Here is a 23,407-nt window from a genome sequence, read left to right as displayed (position 1 = left end):
ACACCGTCCCTCATTAAACATAGCTCGGGCCAGCCGAAGCTCCTATTTGCTCTGACCACCACCAGAGAAGGGTACTACTAAGTCTTCAAACGGACCAAGATGCATCTCCAAATCATCAGAGGCGACATCGGGGTACGGATCGTAGCTGTGCTGCTCAATCAATTTCTGACGATAGCTCTTCTCATCTTGGGGGGGCTGCTGTTGCTGCCCTGGTTCGTTGTCAGTTTTGGGGATCGGCGGTACTAACCCTTTTCTCTGGCCGGGCATCCAGTGCTGCGGCGGTGCTTGTACGGGAGGGAAGGGGGTCAGATACCGACCGGGTTGCTGCTGCTGATGAGGCAGAGGAGCGAAGGCGTCTGTGTTGCTGTTGTTGGGTCTCCAGTGCGGTGGCTGGGGTTGCTGGGGTTGAAACTGGTGGTTGCTCTGGTTGAAGTTATGGTTCGGGTTCATGGGTTGCCATGGTCGTTGTGGCTGCTGCTGCGGCATTGGAGCTGGAAAGGGGTTCACGTAGGGTTGCCACTGTGGAGGAAGAGGCAGCCCTGGAGGGGGGACAGGAAGCCCAGGGATGGGAAGAGGCAATCCTGGAGGGGGAATGAAAACGGGGGGAGGGTTCGGGTTGGGAGTTTGCCATTGCTGCTGGGGCTGGCCCTGAACAGGCAAACCGTTGGGAGGGTTCGCGAATTGTCCGTTTGGCTGGAAAGTTGCTGCGGCCGGGTTGAGACTCGGGCCCCGCTGATGTCCTTGTCCTCCTGGTTGTTGGCCTCCCGGCTGCTGTAGTGGCACTTGTTGCTGTAGTACCGACGGCGTTGGTACTGGCCCTTGCCCACAACTCCGAGGATAGCGCATGCGTCTGAAGGTCTGGGGAGGATCCTTCTTCTCGATGGGTGTCGCGTCATATAGCTCGACGTCGCGGAAGGCGTCGATGATCATCTGCTGGGGCGGCGGCCGCTGTCTATCGCGGACGAAGTCGAACCCTTCTTGTCTCTGTGGCATGGGATACACGGTGCCTGTTTGAATCTGGTTCAGAGTCATCTGCTGCTGCTGCTGCTGCTGACCGCCTTGCTGGATCGTTCCCGGGGCCGGGTTGTGGACGGTCTTGAGGCGCAAGACGGTACCCCGCTGCTGGGGGTTGCCATCCTTGCCGGTCCGCTTCCTCTTATCACCTGTGCGGACGGGCTCCTCCTCCTCGTCATCGGTGTCATACTCCTCTCCGTTCTTCGTGTGGGGCGGCTGCGGCTGCGGCGGCGGGCCGTCACCAGGGACGCGCGGGCTGCTGAAGAACTGGTTGGCCCATCTCACGACGTGGTCGTCCGACTCCAGGCCACTCTGATTCTGCAATCGAAAATCAATGATTCCATCGAGGTGGATCAGAGTCGGCCGGGCCGCGGGATCTTCCACCAGACACATCGAGACGGTCTTTCGAAGGTTTCCGTCGATGTGACTGAATCTTGGGTCTCCGAGGGCGCTTCCGTACGTCACTTCTCCGCCGAATTTCCACCCGACGACGGGATCTTGGAATTTTGCCCCTGTAATGGCACACCACATCTTTATCACCAAGTTAGCCGTGATCAAAAAGTAGATGCTCAGGGGTTGATACTCACGATGACTCCAACCTGGTAGATGTTGCAGGGCATACCGTAGTTACCAGCAATTGATGGCTTATTGGCTTCGAGGAACATGTTGGATCCGCCGTCGTTGAAGGGCCGGAGTGAGTCCCAAGACCTATGAAATTGTTCCTAAAAAGGTCAGTATGTCCACGAATGTTGTTTGTGTATGTTTACTCACTGGCGTGTGGTAGCCCGGCTTTCCTAGCGAGCGAGATCTCCAGAATATTTCCTCTCTAAGAAAAGAAAACTCATGTCAGCAAAGGTGAGCACTTTGAATGAAGGCAAAACTTACGTGAATTCATCCGGCTTTTGATTAGCTTCGTCAAAGAACTTGGCACAGCCAAAGTCCGAGATCTGGATTGGCGTTAGCTTGTAATCAGTTTGTGACAAGTTGTGACATTACCTTGAAGAGCGGCATAGGGCCGTGGGGCTCTAAGCTCACTAGGACTGTACACAAAGTTAGCAATACTATTCACAAAGTGATTCATGGCACGCTTACTGTTCTTGGGGTCCAGATCAAAATGAACAGTTTGCTGGGGCTTCTTGGTGCCGGGGATGTACTCTTCGATGGGATTGTTGGGATCCCAGTCAGGGTGATCCCGTTGGTAGTTCTCCTTTGGGGGGTATCCAATTCCAATAAGCCCCTTGATGACTGCGTGGTTCATGTCAGTATATCAGAAATATGTGTCAAAGTCCGGGGCTCAACTTACGGCACTTGAACAAAAGCCAAAGAGCCTTATTGGGCCAAGGTCTTCCAGATCGACTGGACTTGTTCAGCCATGTATGAAGGCTCTTCCCGTTGGCATACTCCATCAAGATGAAGCTGCGCTCCCGCTGGATCTTGATGTCCCAATTTTTGTCCCGAGCCTCTGTACTCGATCTGGGCATATATGGTCTCTTACCCTCGTTTTCGGCGTCTCTCTTGTCGTTGATTTCTTTCGTAAAGTCAAGGATTTGGACAATGTGCTTGGCCCCCTTGAATTTCTAGAGCAACGAGTTAGCAAAGGATATCTGATGACGTTTGGGGCAAACTTGCGTTGAGAGCCTTCTGCTCCAGCTTGATCGAGTCATACGAGGCGAAAGGGCGGGTCTTTTCAATCTTCATCACGCAATCCGTCCTCACATTGCGGTTGCCTCTGTGCTCGACAAGAGCAGCGATGCCGAAGCCGCCAGCGGCCAAGATTCTCTTGAGGGTGATGCCGTAGCCCTTGGCCATTCGGTTTCCGTCGGGGCCATACTGTTGTTGCGCTATCTGCTGGTGGATGTCGTCCATGTATTGTCTTCCGGCGTACGGGCTCCTGACTGTGTGCATTGGATTGAACTGACCCAAAGGCTGCGCTACGATGGTGCTGCCATCTTGCGCCTTTACCATGAGGTCTCCCCTGATTCGGGCAGCTTCCAGCCGGGTTCTATGCATTACCATCTGCCTATTTCTCTCTTTCGAATCCGGTGCTTGGGGTGCTAGGGCTTGAGGTGCTGGGGCTTGGAGTGCTGGGCCAGCCATATTGTTGCCCGCCATTGGGTTTCCTTGGTAGTTGGCCATGTTGGTTGTCTGAGAGTGCGATGAAATTTGTCGATGGAGTCAATGTAAAACAGAAAAGGTGTGTGAGCTGATTGTATTATTGAGTGGATGTTGGATTTTGGTATTCATTCTGATGTGAGACTGGACAATATGATATATATACAACGTTGTATAGCTGCCAATTCAACTCGAAGGAAGCCGTACAAAGGAGACATTTTGAGAGTGAGTATACAAAGGCTATTGTTTTTGTCGAAGACATTCTTTATGGATCGAGGATACAAAACCCCAATATCATTGTCCACTTGGAATGATCAATCATCGCAGCCTTTGAACCATCCATTGTGGCCTTCATTCCTTCCAAGTTGCCTCGAAGCCTTTGCTGCTGGCCGGTTGTTTTCCAAATCCGGAGGCTGGACAATGACACCTCAACTCAAGTCCGAGTTGCATAAAGGGAGCATTCTTGTTCGATACGAAAGAAATCGCGATTTAGTTTCAAAGATATATTTGGCTGGAAGTTGTTGACTTGTCGAACTGCAGTCATCGCCGCTTGGCGTCTCTTTCGTTAGAACAAGTAGACTGAAGAAAACAAGTAGGGTGTGTAGTCAGGGCGCGGCGAAGCCAGGCCCACCCGGATGAAATGCCAATGGGGCCAGCTCCGTCGACACCCCACGCGCCCGCGCACGTGGATACCAATCGCTCCGGCAAATGCGCCGCGATGCATGAGAGGCGATGGGAAGTGCGATATTCCGCGTTGGCAGCGGCGTGGCTGCGCTTCGCTAGTCCGGCCGACTTCAGCCTGTGATTTTGATCCCAAAATCTGGCGTGCATGGCTGTTGGTCAGAACAAAAGGGTCTTATCGTCTGCAACGGTCTACGACGTTAACTAGCGCCGCGTGATAGTCGAGCAACAGTTGGGAAGCACATTGACAGTTGAGTCTCAATGGGCACAATTCTGCAGAGAAGCGTTGGTGATGGAGAAAAGAAGCCAATTAGCCGCGCCGGGTGGTATTTAGGCTAAATGCCATTTAATCGGGTCTCGGCGAAATCATTCTCCACAAAAGCACCTTTCCAGCGGGGCCTGGAGAGAAACAGCGATTGACAGAGAGAGCACCTCTAGAGGGCCAGACCAGCAGAGCGGGTACCGTTGGAAAATGTGAGGCAACTTCGATCAAGGACACTCCGCGACAGATGATACAAGCATCAATGTCTCACGGAAAGCCCTGTGCAAAAGCGGCTACCCCACGCGGTGTTTCCCACGGCCTTAATTGACAAGCCAACTTTGAACTGGCAGGTCCGCATCGCGCTTGGAGGGGGTGCACAAGGCCCTTCGCGGCAAGAGTGCGGTGGTGTAAGACAGCCAGTGGCAGCCCACCAAAGCCGCCAGCATCAGAGTTGAATGACAACCATGCGAGTTTGGGTTACCGTTGCTTCCTCTTGGCTTCCCGCGAAACTTCACAGGGTTCCAGCGACAACGAGGCGACGGGAAGCTTGAACTCCAAATTTACCCCAAGTTCGGGTCTTCTTCACGGTCCCCTCAAGGGCTCAGGCTGATTTAAACGCACAAATGGGCGCGTTGCGTCGTGCAGCGGCCACCCCATCTCAGTCATCTCACGCCTCTCTCCACTCCGAGCTGGCCGCCTCTGCTAAAGGTCCGGTGCATTATCTTTGCCTATTGATATTTATCCATGCCAATCGCTTCCCCAAAGTATCGCCGCGTCGCAGACCGGGTCCGGCAGCCGCCTGAACCCTCTCTCCAGCGGCCACCCCTGGCTGGTTGGCTCGGCCTGGGGGCAAACCATCTGTGTGTCGACTTTTTCCTATCGGTGCCTTCCCCCGCCAGCCTCTCATGCGTTTAATGAGCCGCCAGTGCTGTACGGTGACGGAACCATAGGCTGTTTGAATCTGGAGACTGGTTGGGGAAAGGTACGATTTGTCGATGCAGGGGATGTCAGAGGGAGGTGTATCTATAGTCACCATGCTCTGCCGTACCTACAATCCGAGCCAGACCACTCTTGCCTCGTGTCCATCTGGTCAATCTGCCTGGCAACCACAGACCCAAGGCACCTGACGTATGTGTGTACCTGTTATAAATACTACTTGCTTTGCCTCCTCTCCATCCCAAATGCTGCCTGTCTCTCTCCTCTTCCCTCCCAAGTCTTTTCGTGTGCCTCTTGATACCCCCATTCTCCTTCTGGCACCATCTTCCTTTCTCCCAATCAGAACGACAACCAGACGTCACAATGGCTGTCCCCAACATCAAGCTTAACAGCGGCTTTGAGATGCCCCAGGTGGGCTTCGGTCTGTGGAAGGTCGACAACGCCATCGCCGCCGACACCGTCTACGAGGCCATCAAGGCCGGTTACCGTCTCTTCGACGGCGCCTGTGGTAAGTAAACAACACCAGTCTCTTCGTTGCGATCCAGGACACAGGGAGGGGAGCAGATGCTCAATCGCCGCCACGACGACGCAGCCAGAAATGGTACGATCGCGGGAGAAGGCCTAAGAGCAAGAAAGCGTGTCGAAAAACATGTCGCCCGCAGTTAATGGCCCGTGGTGGTGGTGGTCTGCTGGATCCCCTCATGATTTCTGGAAGCCTGAGTTACCCCTCCTTCACCCCACCAAAAATGATCGGTGCGCATTTCTGCAGGCGCCGATTTTCCCATCAGCGCAATTCCGCCGGAAAGCTCTCCGCAACATCCCTGCACCCCAGCCTATTTCATACCCCTGCCCTGTCACCACTCACTTACACTCGGGGCTCGCCCCCGTCTTCCCCGACATCAATCACATGAACCAAATTTCGGGCCTACATCACACGCATCCGACTCCAAGTGTGCACACAATCTTGATCCTAACGGCGCTTCTTCTCTAGACTATGGCAACGAAGTCGAGTGCGGCCAGGGTGTTGCCCGCGCCATCAAGGAGGGCATCGTCAAGCGTGAGGAGCTCTTCCTCGTTTCCAAGCTCTGGAACACCTTCCACGATGGCGACCGCGTAGAGCCCATCGTCCGCAAGCAGCTTGCCGACTGGGGCATCGACTACTTCGACCTCTACCTCATCCACTTCCCCGTCGCCCTCGAGTACGTCGACCCCTCCGTCAGATACCCTCCCGGCTGGCACTACGACGGCAAGTCCGAGATCCGCCCCTCCAAGGCCTCTATCCAGGAGACCTGGACTGCCATGGAGAGCCTCGTTGCCAGCGGCCTCTCCAAGAGCATCGGTGTCTCCAACTTCCAGGGACAGCTCCTCTACGACCTCCTCCGCTACGCCAAGATCCCCCCCGCCACCCTCCAGATCGAGCACCACCCCTACCTCGTCCAGCCCGACCTCATCAAGCTAGCTGCCAACGAGGGTATCGCCGTTACCGCCTACTCTTCCTTCGGCCCTGCCTCCTTCAAGGAGTTCAACATGGAGCACGCCACCGACTTTGTTCCTCTGTTCGAGGAGCCCACCGTCTCTGAGATTGCCAAGAAGCACGGCAAGACCAACTCTCAGGTCCTCCTCCGCTGGGCCACCCAGCGTGGCCTTGCTGTCATTCCCAAGACTAGCCGCAAGGAGATCCTCGCTCAGAACCTCGACTGCACCAGCTTCGATCTCGAGCAGTCCGAGATTGACAAGATCAGCAGCCTGGACCGCAAGACTCGCTTCAACCAGCCCGCAAACGTAAGCTTCCCTGAATGTTTTTCGACTTCAAGGCAGAATTTAACACTTAGTAGTACTTCCCCACTGAGAAGCTCTGGATCTTCGGTTAAGCGGTCTGCATATGATGCATTGTCGATCCAAACTAATAATACGTACCTGCAATATCATCAGCACCTGCCTATCAAAGTGGCATGTTAGTAGTCCACAACTGGCGGTGTGCAAGGGAACCATATCGGGTGTTTGTCGAACCACGCACTGTGCGTCGATTGTATCTAGATAGCCGTTTCCCTTCGGCATGACTGTGATCTGCCGTTACAATACAACCAAAGCCGTGACCAAGACAGTCTGTTGCTCCCGTTTGTACAGCATGCTGCAGCGTGTTTTCGCCAATGTCAGAATAGCCGCCCGCCCGTCCTTGAAAATGCTCCCTTCCATGCTCAGCAAACATAATGGTCAAGAGAGAGCGCTCGGTAAAGAGGTATCTCGAGTGAAGAAAAAAGATCCCGATATGTTCATCTGCCCAACCGCCCCGAGGATCTAACCAAACGCCGTTGTAACGCCATGCCGGCCTCGTAAATTCATGCTACAGAGTGAATCAAGCTGCTATGTCCGGACAAAGGCTGCGAAAATTGGTTAGCAATCTTGGTTTCGACCACTCAACCTGTGATTGTACACTTACTTGCGTCGATCTGGGATAATTGGGGTAGCGCCAGGCGGACTTTGTTGCGGTACACGGCCGGTCCCCTGAGTTGCAACGGGTTGCCCTCAAAGTAGACCGTCGTCAGGTGCTCCTTGTCCTTCAGCTCCTTCTCGACCTCGTTAAAGTCGGAGATCTGGTTGTAGCTGGCCCAAAACTCCTCGAGGTTCTTGAGCGGCTTGAGGCCCTTGACGCTCGCGACGGCGTTGTTGGAGATGTCGAGAACGCGCAGCTTCTCGTTCTGCTCGATGCCCTCGAGGGAGGTGAGGGCGTTGTGGGAGATGTACAGCTCCTCGAGGCTGGGCACGTCCTTGAGGGGCGAGAGGTCTCGGATGCGGTTGGACTGGATGCTGAGGAGCCTGAGGTTGGGCAGGCCGCCGAGGCCGGTGAGCTCTGTGATCTTGTTCTTTGCGACCCACAGCTCCTCGAGGTTCTTGAGGGAGTCAAGGTTCTGAAGGACACGGATGCGGTTGGAGCCGAGCTCGAGGCTGGTGAGGTTGACAAGGCCGTCGAGGTTCTCAATGGTGCCGACCTTGTTGGCGACGAGGAAGAGCTCCTTGAGCTTGGTGAGGTGGTTGACGCGCTTGATGTGCTTGATCTTGTTGAAGCTGAGGTCGAGGCTGGTGAGGTTGGTGAGGTCCTCGAGGCCGCGGATGTGGGAGATGAGGTTGTCGTAGAAGTCGAGGTCCTCGAGCGTCGGGGCGAGGGCGGAGAGGCCGTCAATGTCTTGGATACTGTTCTGGCGGAGGCACAGGCGGACTACTTTTGTGAAGCGCTCGAGGCGGAGGGCAGGAATGGAGGCGACGCGGGCGTGGGAGACGATGAGCTCGTCAGTGTCTAGGTCTTCGCCGTCGAGGAGGTCTGTGGGAGGGGAATGACGAGTTAGCCTCTTGAACGTTTCTTCACAACTTTTTTTTGCGGCTCCACATGCGGGAGTGAGGGCATCAGCAAACTTGCCTTCATCCGCGGGGAGTTCCTCGCCGGGGACAACGTTCTCGTCGTCAGACTCCGGGTCTGAGAGCACCTCCGGGTTCGCGAGGACGGCAGTCCGCTGTACTCTGAGCTTGCCGTCCCATCCTTTGCTATTCCTCATGCCGGGGCTGGCCTGGCCATCGTGGCGCGGGGAGCCTTCTTCTTCCGGGAGCTCGATGCGCGGCGACTGCCTCGGCGAGTGCTCGGTAGGGGTTTTGGGGTCGACGGAGCCGGGCATGGTGTGGATTGCGCTCGTCTCGTCGCGGATGGGTTGTAGAATTGGTGGTTGTGTGGTTTTCAGCGTCGCTCCTGTGCGGGTCTCGAAGTTGGTCGGTTTTCGAAAATGGCGGGGAAGAGTAAGGAAGGACTAGCGGTGATGATGATTTCTCAGCGCAGTTCGCGGCGGTTTAAGCGGGGGTTGGAGACGGGAGTTCGGTTGGATGAAGAGGGGTGGTGGTGAAGAAATATGGAGGTCGGGAAGCCGTTCGAGATGGAGGGGTTATGTTGTTTACAGGACGTGCAGAATCAGGATTCCGTGTCGCATGCTGGGATAAGGATGGGAAATCTTGATCTGGCGTCGGTTTGACTGTCAGCCCGGTCCTGGGTCTGTCTGATTTATTTATTATGCCCGCGGGCCTGGAGAGGGGAACAACACATGCATGTGGTGGTACAACTGCGAGTGACTGAGTGAACGCACTGTAAACTGCCCGCAGATTATGAGGTGATAAGTGACTGGACGGGGATGGGATGGCTGGTGGGACTGGCGCAGCGTCACAGGCCACCAGCACCAGGTACCTTCCGAAGAGACAGCCCAGAATACACTGCACTGGCAAGGTTTGGGGACCGCTGGTTGGCGGAATGGTTCCAGATCCACGAGGGACGTTTGGCGCTAGAGTATGACGTCCCAATGGGTCTCGTCCTGCGAGAATCACGCCGCGGAATGGGAGCCCAGCAGTACCTTACTACCTATTACCTATTCGCAGGCAGGCAGGTATCATCAGCGGTTTGTCATTTGAATGGAAGCGTCTTCAGGCGACGGCGGGCACTGCGGGGTCGGGCAGGTCACCCGGCCATCACAGAGGGACATAGAGATGCAGCCGCCTTCCATGCTGGCTCAATGGAAGCCCATTGTCGCTCGAATGGCCCCTGCAACGAAAGACGGTGGGTGCCGTCACAGTGGTTCAGCGCTGTCTCATCTCACCATCATGTCGGGTTTTGGCACTTTCCCATGTTTCCCTGTAAACCTCCTCGGAGGAAGGGGGAAAAATGAAGAGGTGCAGTCGACGAAAGCATCTTGTCTACCTGCCTCAAATTGGGCTGGAATCCTACGGGCCTCATACCTCGAGCCGCCTTCGTTGCTGCCCGCATTGTCTCGCCTATTGTCTCTGGACGGAACGGGCTGCATGCCGACCACATTGGACGAGTCCAGTCGTCTTTGAACACATGCGCGCCATGTCCTGACCCTCAGTCCGCGACGGACCCTGATTTGCGAATTACCCGGCCCCAATTGAACTGCTGCCGCAACTTGCTGCCGCCGCGCTGCACTCAGAACGATCTTCCATCCTTCCATTCTCAGGGTCCGGCGACACAACCACCACCACACCACGGCCCGACACACGCCTCCATGTCTCGCAAACGGTTGTGATGCATGCCATCCGCCCCTCCTCGATTGGGCATCTCCTGCGCCGTACTCGTCGTTCGCACGCACCTCTCGTCACCTCACCATGGCGAGCCACGTCTCTGACGGGTAGTCTACCGCTGCCGCCGCTGTCGCGCCTCGGCGTCACCACCCAGAAGAGGCAATTGCATGATGCGTTCCTCTTGCCCCCTCTGTACTTCACCGGTCTTCTTCTCGCCTTATGGACGTGGAAGTGTTTTATGATGGTCGTCTTCCAGAATAAGATCATTTACATGCCAGGACTGCCGCCCACCGCGCGCCGCGAGCGGATCGAGGACTACGAGAAACAGTGCTGGGGTGTGCGTTGGGAGGAGAAAAGGGTCCAGGCCGCCGATGGGACGGATCTGGCACTATGCGTGGCCTCGGTGACATCCACTGGCGACGAGAAGACCACGTCGCCCACGGAGCCCCTCGCGGTGCCGTCCATCTACGTCCTCTACTTTCAGGGTCCGCCCCATCCCCTGCTGTCCTCCGCTGGCGGTTAGCAATAAGCATCAAAGGCTCACCACGATTGCGATTAGGAAACGCATCGTCCATTCCCCCACGACTGCCGGACCTATCATGGGTCCTGCGGACGCTGCAGCGCAGCAAGCGGCCCGCGCGATATACAATGGTGTGCCTGAGCTACCGCGGTTACTGGAGGTCGAGAGGCCGCCCCTCTGAGAAGGGCATCAACCTGGATGCGCAAGCGGCTCTGCGCTGGGTTGGGCAGATGCACGAGGATAACGTCGGGCACAGGCAGCAGCAGCCACTAGAGCTGGTGATCTGGGGTCAGAGCATCGGCTCCGGGGTAGCCACGAACCTCGCAGCGTGGGAGGGGTTCCCGCCCACGTTGCGGCTAAGGTCGTTGATCCTGGAGACGCCGTTCACGTCCGTACGGGACATGTTGGGTGAGCTGTATCCCCAGAAATGGGTACCGTATCGTCACCTGTGGCCGTTCTTGCGCAACCATCTGGATAGCTTGGCCAACATCGCGGGGATTGCCAAGAACCATCGGGTCAGTTCGGGCCAGGACAAGCCTTGTGTTACTATAGTGGAAGCTGAGAGGGATGAGCTAGTGCCGGCGGACCACGGTGCGAGGCTGGTCCGGCGCTGCGAGGAGTTCGGGCTACCGGTTAAGAAGAAGACGGTTCGTGGTGCTTTCCACAACGATGCCGTCATTAGACTGGAGGGTCGTCAAGCAGTCGCGGACGCCATTGAGCAGGTCGCGGCTAAAATCTGATTGCTAGCATGACATCAAGTGAAGTACTAGGCACACCAGACGTTGTGACAACATCGCGATATTGATGATCACAACGGAACCATGTGTCATTGAAATTGGGCAAGACCCTCGATTTCTTACCATGACTTCGGATTTCGCCTGTCTCTTGACTCCTCCGGGGTGTCTCGGGGCTGGGACCGTTCCCGAATCCCCCGACGTATAAATTTTGAAGAGAATTGTCGTGAATTCGTGATACGGATAGTCAGGAGTATGTCAATTTACGTCTACGACATCTTCCGGAATCCCGGGTCACATCCGGGCGGGCTGGCAAAGATCGAGCCCGGCCTATGGCGTGCAAAGGTTCGTCACAGCTTCTAGGTTCAGACCCATGGGCGGCGCACGGTTCCGTACCCAAAACTCTTCTCAACCTCGACTCTCAGTGACAAAGGACAAATGACCCGTTTTGTGTCTTCCGAAGAAATGTTTGAAGACGAATTGACCCGTAACAGGGGACAATCACCTCGGCATCTGGTAGACGACGAATTTGCCTTCCGTGTAACACAGTTCAGGCAGGGGGCAAAGCATACGTTTCTTCTTCCAGCTTGGTGATAGGCAGGATGGCAGAGCACTGACACTCTCTCGCTGCCTTTACGTGGATCTTTCCAGGCAGCTTCGTCGAGCATCTTCACGGCGTCGGCAGTCCTGTGCTCGCGTCCAGAGGTACTCTTGTGCATGCAAGGTGCTGTGAGGCTACCTCGCCGCCGGAGTTGAGGACCCCAACCCCCTAAGATTGGCACGCTGTACCAAACCGGGCTCTCTGACTCGCTTGGTGTGCAGTTGCACCACCTCATCCCTGCGGAATGGCTTGCTACTAGCATCCGCCCGGTTCGCACTGCCCGCCAGTGCCCATATCCGGCGTGAAAACTGGAGGCAGCCAGCCCGGCGCACGCAAAACCCCCCTAAGTCTGGTCATGTGATCTCGCATTTCATACGTGAGGAGTGGAGAACCCACCGACGCGTGTGCAGGGGTGGGAAACGCGTCCAATGACCTCCCCCATCACCAGTCGCCTCAGTCCTCGCAAAAAGCAGCAAGGCCTCGGGGGAGAGATGTAGGGGACCGTGCTGGGATGTTATCAGGCTGTATATATAGATTCGTGAGCCCCGTTTCTACCCAAAAATTCTCGCCTCTCTCTCCTCTCTCTCACGGGCGCCTTAGGTAGGTCAGCAATCTCTCTCAAGTCAATCAATCACGACAACCATTTTTCACCCATCTTTTGAACCATTTCCTCTTTTTCCGATCGCTTTTTAGTTCAGTTGATTTCCGCTCTTTTAATTCAATACCTACCATTGTCGCTCCGCAAGCCCGACCGGTCGGTCATTCACCAGCACGATGTTCGCCAGACGCTATGAACAGCCCCCCTCGCAAAGCCACAGGACCAGCTTCTCCAAGGGCCACAAGTCAAACAAGTCAACTTCATCATTCAGCAAGACCAGCGGCGTGTCAAAACGCCGCGACTCCCGTGCGACCAGACGGCCCAACACGGCCACTTCATCAAGCACTCATGACACCGAAATGAGCAAGTAAGTTTCGGCCGTGATTCATGTGCTCTGTATAGTCTGCTAACACTATGCACCAACAGCAACCTTACCTCCGCGATCGTGACACTCGTCGTCGGCACCGAACAGCGTCTCTTCGCCGCCCACGAAGACGTCCTCTGCGCATCCCCCTTCTTCCAGGCCGCCCTCCGAGGAGGTAACTTCATCGACGGCTCGCCCTCGTCCTCCTCAGCACCTGCCAGGCGCATCGCTCTGCCCGACGAAGAACCTGAGATCTTCTCGTCGGTTCTCGAATACCTTTACAAGGGCGACTACTATCCGCGACTGGTGCACAACAAGAGACGCAACTCGTGGGAGATTGAGCAGCTCTCTGAGGACGGCAAGGGCATCGAGTCGACCGTCTACCACCACGGTGTCGACGGCGACTTGCTCAAGGATACCGTCATCTACTGTGCTGCTGAGAAGTACGGGCTCGAGGAGCTGAAGCGTGTGTCTCTGAGGAAGCAGGGTCTTCGTGAGTACTTCTTGAAATGGCCTTTAAGATGTCTATACTAACCACCGCCACAGAATCCGGCATCCAGTGCAGCACCATTCTCTCATCGGCCAGATACGCCTACGCCCACACCCCCGACAGCGACTCCAAACTGCGAGCCCACTACCTTGCCCTGATCATCCGCAGCCGCAGCACTTTCAAGCGCAGCGGTACGATGCAGCTGGAGATGTACAACGGCGGCACCCAGCTGTTCTTTGATCTCTTCGTGGCGCTGTGCAACCACGTTGATGACATCTCGACTGCGTGAGTCGTCCTGATCAATGTTCAACGTTGGCTGTCGCTAACATGCTAACCAGAAACACTCCTCGCACTCCCCGCAGTGGCCGTTAAACCACATTCTAGTCATCCCATCTCATCTCATCTTCCCATCTTTTGTCTCATCTCCACCTCACCCAAGGTTTACCAATACCCGCCTCATACCTAATGACTTCACGTTCTTACGCAACCTTGTCTTCATATCTTCTTTTCTTTCTGTTTCGCATGGATCGACGAACCTTTTTGATTTGAACAAATAGCAAAACAACATAAACAAAAGTGGCGTTTGAAATCCCGAAAGGAAAGGATTGGTTACGGCGTTGCTGGACGGACATTTATTTTTTTCCATCCTTCTCATTTGTTGCCATGCCTTTTCTTTTGATTTACATTCTCACGAGAAACCCTTGTACAATTATCAATACCGTCTCTCCAGAGGTCGAGGACCCTCTCATAGAAGAAGAGACTCTGGCAACACACATTATTGGGGTAGCGTTGGTGGTTATGTTGAGATCCTGGCAGACAGCCCTCGTACAGGCTGTATTTTTTGAAAGAGCCGGGTACGAGTTTTATCCGTCATCATTAGAACGAAAAAGAAGGGCGAAAGAGTTGAGGTCAGACTGCGTTTTCTGCGAGAACGAATTACTTGTAAAATTACCATTCTTCACACTCGCTTCACGTCGTAATCAAACAGGAGTTGATGTGGCTTTCTCTGCTATCTTGAAGTGCCCTGCGTATCCACGATTCAATCCTGATTTTGAAGCTATTCCCAAGAGGCATTCAAGTCAGAATTACACTCTATGCCATAGTCTCAGTCTCAGCCCCCTTTTCTCGGCAATTGCACACATCGAAGCAGATCGACCCAAAACCTCGGTTCCGGCCCCCATACCCCTCCCGTGAACGAGCGTGAATGCCCAAGGCAGCGGCCCTCCCTTCTCTAAACGACGGCAAACCAACACCAACCCACCCACACACCCACATATACCCCCTGACTACCTCGCCCCGGTCAGTCTTCGGGGAACCAAACACACCCACCCCCGGTTCCTGGCCTGCCGCACCACTTTCCTAGCGTCCGCCGCGTTTCTGCTAGAAGGCTGCCACAGTCGGCGTATTTTGTCAAACCCGCCTAGACTTATGTGTGAGTCATATGTCTGATACTACCACCATACACACCACGCTTTTTGGGGGGGAATGTGATAGTCAGTGTCACGGAAGGGGACCGGCCCCACTTTGGGTGACCGGCCGCTAACGGATGCAAGCACTTTAAACATCCTTGGCTCGGTTGGACTTTTTGGTGAGACGTTAGTCACGGCGGAGATGGATGGGTATTACGCCGAGTGGTTGAAGTTGTCAAGTTTTCGGGGAAACGGTTCCGTTGGGTTTTGGGCCGGATAAGAAACGAGTTATTGGATTACCCTTGCCTCGGGGGGGTTTGGTTGTGGCTGGATAGTCTGAAGTATAAGCTGCGTGATTGGAAACCATGTTCACAAACTGAAAAGTTCACGGCGAGCGGGGTTTGCTTATGAGTGACCGGTAGGATTTTGGGAGGGGCAATACCGCTCCGGGGAAGAGGGGACTTGGAGCCCGGTGGGAAAAGTGCCCATATGATGGAAGCGAGTGTCGCGATCACGACTTCACCATGCAAACACGAGAGAATAGAGTCACAGTTCGGCGAACCGCAGAATATGCGTTGGCGTTGCTGACCGAGAAAACGGAGTCCAGATAGACTTTTGATGAGTATTCACAGGTCTGCCCCCCTCCACCACGAGGGATCTAACATGCATGACCTATATGCATGACTGCGCCGCCAGGGCTGTTTCCACCACCCTGAGGCGGCCTATCTGGGTTGGAAGAGGTACAAGCACCATAAAGGGTGGGGAGAAAGAGCATCGCTGCTTTAAGAGAGATAAGGCCACGGTCATGTATGTGTGTCTCCCTTCCTCCGGCTGGTAGAGCCCGATGCACCTGGTCTGTAGTGTCTGGCCATCCCACCACCCACACCAACCACATCAATCACACACCAGTTCTATGCAGACTATACCCCTGTGCCGGGGAAAGCACCGTTCTTGGACAGGACGACGATGCCGCGCTCTCGCGCGATGTAGCCTTTCATGAGATTCTGTATTGGGTGTTAGTGGACCTGGAAATGAGGCGGCGTGCCGATGGCCAATAGAAATCGGGTGTGAAGTAGGACATTGTGAAGGTTTGCTGCCTTGGGCACTCACCGTCACCAACGTGATGATGCTGCCTAGCAGGCAGACGACGGGTGACGATGGGTATAAAACATCGCGGAAGGCAGACGGACGCGTGTGGACATTTCAGAACCTTTTTCGCCCGACTGGCTCACCGAAAAGCGACGTGTACAGGTAGGCTGACACCACTTGATGCACGCGGTGTAGGACACGAAAGAACGATGACGCAACGTACCTTGTAAATCATGTTGGCCAGCAGGCACTCGACCTCGTCTGGGTCCACGGTCTCTTGAGTGCCGAGGCTGATGGCGGCCGCGAACTCGGCGACGGGGACTCTGGTGCGGCGAAGCTGAGCGGCACCGGGCTCCTTGGCCTCCTCGAAGCCACCGGCGATGAAGACTTTGCGAAGTAGGTTCCGGAGAGCGATGTCGCGGCCGCGCTCGAGGGTCAGGTAGATGCGGCGACGGACGAATTGCTCTTCCCCTTCTTGCAGAGCTAGATCGAAGTTGCGGAGGTCGCCTTTACGAATGCAGTTGGAGAGCGGCAGGAAGAGCTTCTGCAGGCGGGGGAAGGGCTCCAGAAGTCTGCTGCTTGGGAGTGTGTGCGTTGTGAGGAGGTGGCATGGAATGAGGTAGGTGAGAATCCTCCTGCTCGAAATTAGCGGTTGTGCTGGGCCAGAACGGCTTGTGATGACTTGCTCTTGGTTGCTCTTGGCGTCTTTATGACACAGGGACCAAGCCTCGGTCAGGTGCTTCTCAGCCTGCATGTTGTCAGCAGTGATTCAAGGACTGCATCATAGCTTCCTTACTTCGACGTAGTTTTCCTCCAAGAAGAACAAAACACCCTCATAGAACTTGAACGTCACCCGTTGGGACTTGGGGAAAGCCTCCAGGGGAGGCATGTCTCCGCGATTTGTTGACAAAGCTTTCAGAATAGTCCTGCTAAGACTGGCAGAGTTGAGCTTGAAATAAGTCTTGAAGAGGAGGTTGATGACATAGTAGATGGCCCATTTCCTTGAGTCTTCGAGGGGCGCTCTGAAAACTGTCAGTCGAGACATCTCCAAAGAGTTCATACTACCAACCTGTCACTTAGGCACAGCGTGAAAATGCGCTTCAGTTGCTGTTCGCAGTCACGCAGCTGTTTCTGCTTCTCCAGATCAGGGTCAAAGTCGTCGCCGAGCTCCATCGCGTTGGCGTTCACATCGGTGTTGTTACGTTCCTCGTCTGAGCTGATGGCAAAAAGTCGCAAGTGCTTGCCGGCGGTGTAGAGACACGGTATCGTCCACGCCTCGAATCCATAGTTGGTGTAGCCACGGATGAGTGCAGTGGTGAGCTCCTTCCATGCCTCATACACCTTGGTCCACGATGATGGCTGAGGTCGGTGTTAGTCATTTCCCCATGCAGCAAAGACATGTATCATGGGAGCTCACCCTACCTCCAGCGCTGGAGTCGCCCTCTACCTTGAGAATCTCGCCAATAGCCTTCCAATATGCTGAATACACTTCTACCCAGCCGTTTGTCTCCTCGTAGTCAAGCTTGAATTTCCGGGACCCAGATGATCGCCCGAGCAGCATGTACTTGACGTCGTTCTTGACATCTTGGCTGTTTGTGCTCAGCCAGATGGAGCGTAGCTTGTCTGGCTTGTTGACCGGACTGAAAGGCTGGAGTGTTTGTGCGAGTGAGTATCCCGACCTGGCCTTGTAGGCGTTGCGAAATTCTTCGAAATGGCCCTCCATTGTGTTGGATGTAGGTGCAGCCACTCTGACGGTGAGTTCTCAGAGAGGTGAGACCGGGGTGTTGAGATGGACGTTGGGAGGACAGGCGACGAATCAATGCTGTTTGAGCCGATCGACCAAGGTACCTATACTAAGTAGCGAGGTACTGGGCCCAGGCGGGAGTGTAACCGGTCTTCAGCAGTGAGTGACCCTCTGTGATCCGTCCAGGGTGCTTCGTCTCCTCTGCGATGCCCGTTCTCTGTGGACGAGTCCAAGCCGCGCTGTGATTGGCCAAGAAGTGACACCATCGGCGGGACCCTGAACAACGTCTGTTATCAGGCCGGACAGATTCATGCCCTCGAATCCAGGCATCCACCGTCGTCAAATTTCTCGGTCGCGCAGCCACACCCGACCCAGCGGAGGCAAGCGCAAGTGGAGACGGACCGGCCGCACCAGCCACAGCCCTTACCCCACAAGGCTTGGCCGCGCTTAGGTCGAGTTGGCACACAACATTTCTCAAGGCACAAATTCTCTTTTTTTCCTTTCCCTTTGAATCGGAACTGACCCTGCAGCAACCACCACGATATCGGATATTCGACCATCGGCCAGCAATTCAAAGTAAGTCCCCAATCGCCACAAGGTACGGAAGGAATATTTGTCTAACAGCGAGCAGATGGGTAAGCACAATATTTTCTGAATCCTCCCCTCCCCGCGCGAGACCTGGACGCGAATGCGCGATGTGAACGAAATTTGCGAACCGACGACAAACTTTTCGACGCTCGTGATGAACCTCAACTTCTGCGACGATGGCACCGAGGCGACGGAGGAGTGTACCGTCTTTCGATGAGTCGCTGGCCTGTCTTGGAATAGGTCGGCGGCACCCGTCATCTCGGGCACAACTTTGCCATGACGTGACGGGCTTTTTCCAATTCGACGAACACTGGTGTCAAATCAACAGCCTACGCTCCGACGGTCTTCGACATGCAATTTCTGCACAGCGGTCGCAGTCGACAACTTTTCCACACAACTTCTTGAGCAACTACACCATGCATCGGTCAACGCAAACACGCAAACGAATCTTGGTCTTGGCGCAGAGGAAATTTCTCGAACCGGGACGGCACGCAGCTAACAGGTTTCCGCTCCAGGTCGTCTCACGGAATACGAGGTCATCGGGCGCCACTTGCCCACCGAGTCCAACCCGACTCCCGCCCTGTACCGCATGACCATCTTCGCCCCCAACACCACGGTTGCGAAGTCCCGTTACTGGTACTTCTTGCGCGGCCTGAAGAAGGTCAAGAAGGCCACCGGTGAGATCGTCAGCGTCAAGGAGGTACGTCGTCTCGAGAATCAGGATCAACAGCCCACACAGCGAACTAACGCAATTCCCCCTCCGCACAGATCCAGGAGAAGCACCCCCTCAAGGTCAAGAACTTCGGTATCTGGATCCGCTACGACTCTCGCTCCGGCACCCACAACATGTACAAGGAGTACCGTGAGATGTCCCGCACCGACGCCGTCGAGGCTCTCTACTCCGACATGGCCGCCCGCCACCGTGCCCGCTTCAGGTCCATCCACGTACGTCACGTGCCCTCACTTTCTGCGATTCGACCGGTCCCACTAACGCAGCCCCAAACAGATCCTCAAGGTCGTCGAGCTCGAGAAGGCCGACGATGTCAAGCGCCCCTACATCAAGCAGCTCCTCACCAAGGGTCTCACCTTCCCCCTCCCCCACCGCGTCCCCAAGATCCCCAACCAGAAGATCTTCTCCGCGAAGCGCCCTACCACTTTCGCATAAATTCACTGTGCGGGGCGTTGTTTCTCTGGTTTTCGACAAATGGAGGGGCGGGCTACTACTACTACTGGCAGGTGTTCACTAGGTCTCATGGAACTATCACATTTGCTTTACTGAAGGCAGGGGGCCACACAAAATGGAATGAAGAATCACAAGAATCAATTTTCGAGCATGGCCAAAACAAGTGGGAAATGACCAAAAAAGTCCTGATAGACCCGGCGAATGACGATACCTGAGTACGAAGCTTGTGAATCATGACCTTTTTGATTATGAGATAATGCCTCTGGTAGTCTGGCTCGGTCAGCAGGTCGGCTTCGTGCTTCCCAGGAAGCACGGGCAAGATGCCTGCTCGGCCGAGCCGTGTCAATTCAAGTTCGTGAGCCAAGACCTTCAGTATCAAGCAAGTGTGACTCCAACAAAAATATGAGCGTTTGCATCATCGCGGCATCCCGCATCGACTCGAGGATGAACTTGAGACGTATCATGGCTTCGAGTGTCACTGCACTCCAGCGTATTCTTTGCCCTGTCGGTGCTTCCCTCAGTTGCCTACTGGGCGCCTTGCTCAGATTGAAGTAGAAATCGAGCTACACATCGCGGGACAGCGTATACTACGATCTTCTTACTGGATGAAGAAGCACGGGGCAAAGTGTTCTTGCTGGATTTACCTAATGTGTATCCTCACACAGGGTGGACTAAGAAACTTCCTCAACATCTCGCGGAACAGAAGACGATTGATATGACCATACTTGAAAGTACTCACGAGACGTTTCTTGGTCCTAAGAAGTCCTGTTGATTAGCCTCGCGCAGGGACAAGAACTACTGTGGAAGAGTGTATGTTTGAGAGCCAGGACCTTGGAATGCATAATGTAAAGACGCCTACGGTGACATTGTAACATCCCGATAATGGGTTCGTCATCAGTATCAGTCGGGGTTGTCTGTGACGTAGTTGCTTGGCCAGCCGTACTCTACCCAGTGAAAAGCTGATACTTGGCAGTAACGTCGTCCACCGGTCAGCATAGACAACGGAGATCAAAAGCGAACACTTCCAGCCGATGTCTTCCCCTCGCGTTCAGATCATCTCAGCATCCCACATCGAATCACAACCCACACCCAAACATACAGAAAGTTGAACCTGGGATCTTGCTCCCTTTTCTAAAGACTGATAGGCGTGACACATCATATCGTACAGTTCCCTCCGCAATCTATCAATCCCCAGGCGACCTTTCCGTATTCGCCTCGTCCACGAACTCGCTCCATGTACTCCAATCCCACGAAAAGTCTCCAGCATCCATTTGCAACCCGAAATGATTGATCAGATCCTGCGGGTGGCCCCATAGCGGCGTGTTACCGAACATGGCCATATCCTCCGGGGGCGGCGGCGGCACGGCTGGGTTGGGCGATGGGTCGACTATCATCGGCGCAACAGGAATGCCGGCACCAACTCCAACTCCAACACCCATGGGTGCTAGCACCGGAGGAACTGCACTGGGCGGTGGCATCGATGGTGGTGGTGGCATTGACGGCGGCATCTGTTGACGTTGAGCCCCAACCCCAACGTCAACGTCGACATCGCCGTCTCCATCTTCTTCTTCGTCATCAACATCAACATCCCCGTCGTCGTCTTCGTCCTCCTCTTCATCTTGCTTAGCATCCGTATGCGCAGCTGCTGCCGCAGCCGACGTAGCAGCCGGAGTCGTAGTCGTCGTCGAAGCAGCCCGCGCACTACCTCCACCACTCCCGCCAATCTTCAAATCACCCATCAGAGCCTCCGCCCTCGCCGCCCGCGCCTTCCTCAACAACTTCTTCAGCGGCTTCCACAGCGTGCCCCTCCTCGTGTCCGCGATCCGCGCCCCCATCTCCGAGAAATTCCTGTCCACCACCTTCCACGCCCGCTCCACCAGCTCCCCCCGCGTCTGCACGCACAGCTCCGCCAGCGCGACCGCCAGCGGGTGCCACTGCACATAGCTATCGATCCACCACCCGAACCTATCGCGGTACGTGCTCGTGCTGAACTCGACCAGCTCGATCGTGTTCACCGCCGTCCGCAGCATCGTCTCCCGCGCCACGCGCGGCTTTGCCGCCGCCACCGCCGCCCGCGGCGTGAACGGGTACTGCGCCGACAGCCACATCTTGAGGATGATGATGCGCACCGTCACCGCCGCGTGGTTCGCCGGCAGGTGCGTTGCGTCCTTCTCGCCGCCGCTCCCATCTTCCGCGGACGGCGACTTCTGCGGCGCCGTCCCGAAGAGCGCCTCCAGCCGCTGCGCGTGCGCCATGATCTCGTCCTCCGAGGTCGTCGGCTCGGGCGTGCCGTCGTTGTCGAGCGCGAGCTGCGGGTGCCGCGGCCGCAGGTTGCCGAAGATGCCCGAGCTCATGGACGTGCAGAGGCAGAACGTCATCTCCGTCGGGCCCGTCCGGTCCTCGAGCGGCGTCGTCGTGGATGGGCCGAAATCGTCGTCGTTGAGGTTGTACGGGAGCCGCGTGTTGTACGACTGCCGTGGGATGGCGGCGTCCGTGCCGCGGTCCTCGGCGGCACGGATGTCGAGGACCACAATCATCCACCACAGCCGGCGGCGCATCTCGGCCTCGAACGGCGATATGGGAGGGGAGACACCGTCGCGGTGGAGGTGGAGGGCTTGTGCTAGGCGGACTACGAGAGGGATCAGGGCCCATGATGCCCTGCTTGCGTTGTGGGTGCGGAGAAAGCACTGCTTCCGCGTTAGTATGTTAACGTGTATCAAGAAACATGGGTTAAAACTTACGACGTAGTTTGTGAGGGCTTGGAGGGTCTTGATCTCGGTGCTGTTGAGATAGTCCGCCTTGATCAGCGCCCTCTCCACGCCCTCCCTGTACCGCTGGGCAAGGACGCTCCTCTCCTCGCCCAGGTTCTTCACGCATGCCTGGTTTGTCAAACTCGTAATAGCCCCAAAGTACATGGAAAAGAACAACGCCTCTGTGGCATCGTCGATCCGCTTCCCCGGCGTTTTCGCAAACGCCTCCATCTCGGCACACGTCGTCGGCCGGTGCAGCACCTTGAACGCCGGGTCCACATTCTCAAAGAAGATCCTGCACATGTACAGAATCTGCTCGCGCGGCGGGTGCTTCATCTCCTCTCCGCCGGGAGACGCCACGGTGCTGCTCAAGATCAACCCTGACAACGCCGGCGGCGTCAGGCCCTTGTTCGCAGAGCTCTCCGGGCTTGTCATCGGCGCCTCGTCCTCGGACGACTCATCCCCGTCGGATGGCTGGTCCAGCGCCTGCCTCATGCCCTCGACCTCCTGGCACAGGTTGTCCCAGAACTCGGCGCTCATCAGGTTCGCCGGCGGCGCGGGCTGGTCCCACCCCGGCGCGGCGGGCGACAGTTCATCCGATTCGCCTCCGCCCCCGGCTCCCGCTGAACTGCCGCTCCGCCCCCGGCCGGCTTGCACCTGGGCGGCGGCCGCGACCGCCGCCACGGCGGCATCCTTTGCGGCAGCGTCGAGGTTGCCCGAGTCGACCTTGGAGACAATGCTCTCGAGGCGGGTGATGCGGTTGAGCAGCTCGCTCTGGCGGCCCTGGCGCGGCTTCCGGTTGCGCTTGCGCGAAGGGAAGACGCAGTCCAGGTCGGAGCGCTCGCACTGCGTGCACCGGGGCTGGGTCTTGTCGCACTTGATCTTGCGGTGGCGGCAGTTTGCGCAGCTTAGGGGTTGCTTGCCGCTTGGTTCCTGTTGGTGCTGGCGCAGGGCCGCGCCTGATGCCGGCGGTGTCATTGTTCGTGGGAGTGTGTGTTGTGCTGTGTGTAATTTGATGCAAAATGTGTGATAATGTGAGCGAGATGTGTGTGTAGTCTCACATGGGAAGTCGAGTGCTGACGTATGTGATGTGTCGCTCGCTAGTCAGGATAGGTCAAGTTCAGGTCGTGGTGAGTGAGTGAGATGTGTGCAGGTGAGCCCAGCTGATGTCGGCCCAAGGCATTGAGATTGGCGAGACTGGATACGATATACGCCGAGCTGTCGAGAAGAGGTTGCCCAACTGCTGTGGACATATATCAGTC

General features: G+C 55.9%; 8 protein-coding genes across 8 annotated transcripts; 4 read left to right on the top strand and 4 right to left on the bottom strand.

The window, feature by feature from the left end:
* Positions 1-42: 42 nt before the first annotated feature.
* Positions 43-3,150, bottom strand: GCG54_00000092 (uncharacterized protein; the record flags this gene model as incomplete). The annotated part of the gene is made up of 9 exons (XM_045400235.1): positions 43-1,326; positions 1,480-1,545; positions 1,602-1,736; positions 1,786-1,840; positions 1,900-1,961; positions 2,011-2,054; positions 2,107-2,259; positions 2,318-2,542; positions 2,640-3,150. The coding sequence occupies 9 exons, from the start codon at positions 3,148-3,150 to the stop codon at positions 43-45; spliced, it is 2,535 nt and encodes an 844-aa protein (XP_045265885.1).
* Positions 3,151-5,368: 2,218 nt separating this feature from the next.
* GCG54_00000091 (NAD(P)H-dependent D-xylose reductase XYR1) lies at positions 5,369-6,876 on the top strand (the record flags this gene model as incomplete). Its single annotated transcript, XM_045400234.1, has 3 exons — positions 5,369-5,513; positions 5,997-6,787; positions 6,841-6,876. 3 exons carry the CDS (start codon positions 5,369-5,371, stop codon positions 6,874-6,876), a joined length of 972 nt encoding a protein of 323 aa, XP_045265884.1.
* A 493-nt stretch (positions 6,877-7,369) lies between these two features.
* GCG54_00000090 (Protein phosphatase 1 regulatory subunit SDS22) lies at positions 7,370-8,673 on the bottom strand (the record flags this gene model as incomplete). Its single annotated transcript, XM_045400233.1, has 2 exons — positions 7,370-7,386; positions 7,446-8,673. 2 exons carry the CDS (start codon positions 8,671-8,673, stop codon positions 7,370-7,372), a joined length of 1,245 nt encoding a protein of 414 aa, XP_045265883.1.
* A 1,406-nt stretch (positions 8,674-10,079) lies between these two features.
* On the top strand, positions 10,080-11,335 carry GCG54_00000089 (Protein bem46; the record flags this gene model as incomplete). The annotated part of the gene is made up of 2 exons (XM_045400232.1): positions 10,080-10,560; positions 10,635-11,335. The coding sequence occupies 2 exons, from the start codon at positions 10,080-10,082 to the stop codon at positions 11,333-11,335; spliced, it is 1,182 nt and encodes a 393-aa protein (XP_045265882.1).
* Positions 11,336-12,704: 1,369 nt separating this feature from the next.
* Positions 12,705-13,754, top strand: GCG54_00000088 (uncharacterized protein; the record flags this gene model as incomplete). The annotated part of the gene is made up of 4 exons (XM_045400231.1): positions 12,705-12,895; positions 12,955-13,385; positions 13,439-13,667; positions 13,721-13,754. The coding sequence occupies 4 exons, from the start codon at positions 12,705-12,707 to the stop codon at positions 13,752-13,754; spliced, it is 885 nt and encodes a 294-aa protein (XP_045265881.1).
* A 1,957-nt stretch (positions 13,755-15,711) lies between these two features.
* GCG54_00000087 (Protein CSN12-like) lies at positions 15,712-17,603 on the bottom strand (the record flags this gene model as incomplete). Its single annotated transcript, XM_045400230.1, has 5 exons — positions 15,712-15,795; positions 16,104-16,628; positions 16,677-16,902; positions 16,950-17,239; positions 17,298-17,603. The coding sequence occupies 5 exons, from the start codon at positions 17,601-17,603 to the stop codon at positions 15,712-15,714; spliced, it is 1,431 nt and encodes a 476-aa protein (XP_045265880.1).
* A 709-nt stretch (positions 17,604-18,312) lies between these two features.
* On the top strand, positions 18,313-19,377 carry GCG54_00000086 (60S ribosomal protein L20-A; the record flags this gene model as incomplete). Its single annotated transcript, XM_045400229.1, has 4 exons — positions 18,313-18,412; positions 18,728-18,912; positions 18,981-19,157; positions 19,219-19,377. The coding sequence occupies 4 exons, from the start codon at positions 18,313-18,315 to the stop codon at positions 19,375-19,377; spliced, it is 621 nt and encodes a 206-aa protein (XP_045265879.1).
* Positions 19,378-20,579: 1,202 nt separating this feature from the next.
* GCG54_00000085 (Aurofusarin cluster transcription factor aurR2) lies at positions 20,580-23,123 on the bottom strand (the record flags this gene model as incomplete). Its single annotated transcript, XM_045400228.1, has 2 exons — positions 20,580-22,082; positions 22,137-23,123. 2 exons carry the CDS (start codon positions 23,121-23,123, stop codon positions 20,580-20,582), a joined length of 2,490 nt encoding a protein of 829 aa, XP_045265878.1.
* Positions 23,124-23,407: the final 284 nt, after the last annotated feature.

The sequence above is a fragment of the Colletotrichum gloeosporioides genome, assembly GCF_011800055.1.
Source record: "Colletotrichum gloeosporioides strain Lc1 chromosome Unknown consensus_33, whole genome shotgun sequence".
Classification (NCBI taxonomy): Eukaryota; Fungi; Ascomycota; class Sordariomycetes; order Glomerellales; family Glomerellaceae; genus Colletotrichum; species Colletotrichum gloeosporioides.
The sequence above is the reverse complement of the archived record's forward strand: the minus strand, read 5'-3'. Positions and strand labels throughout refer to the sequence as shown.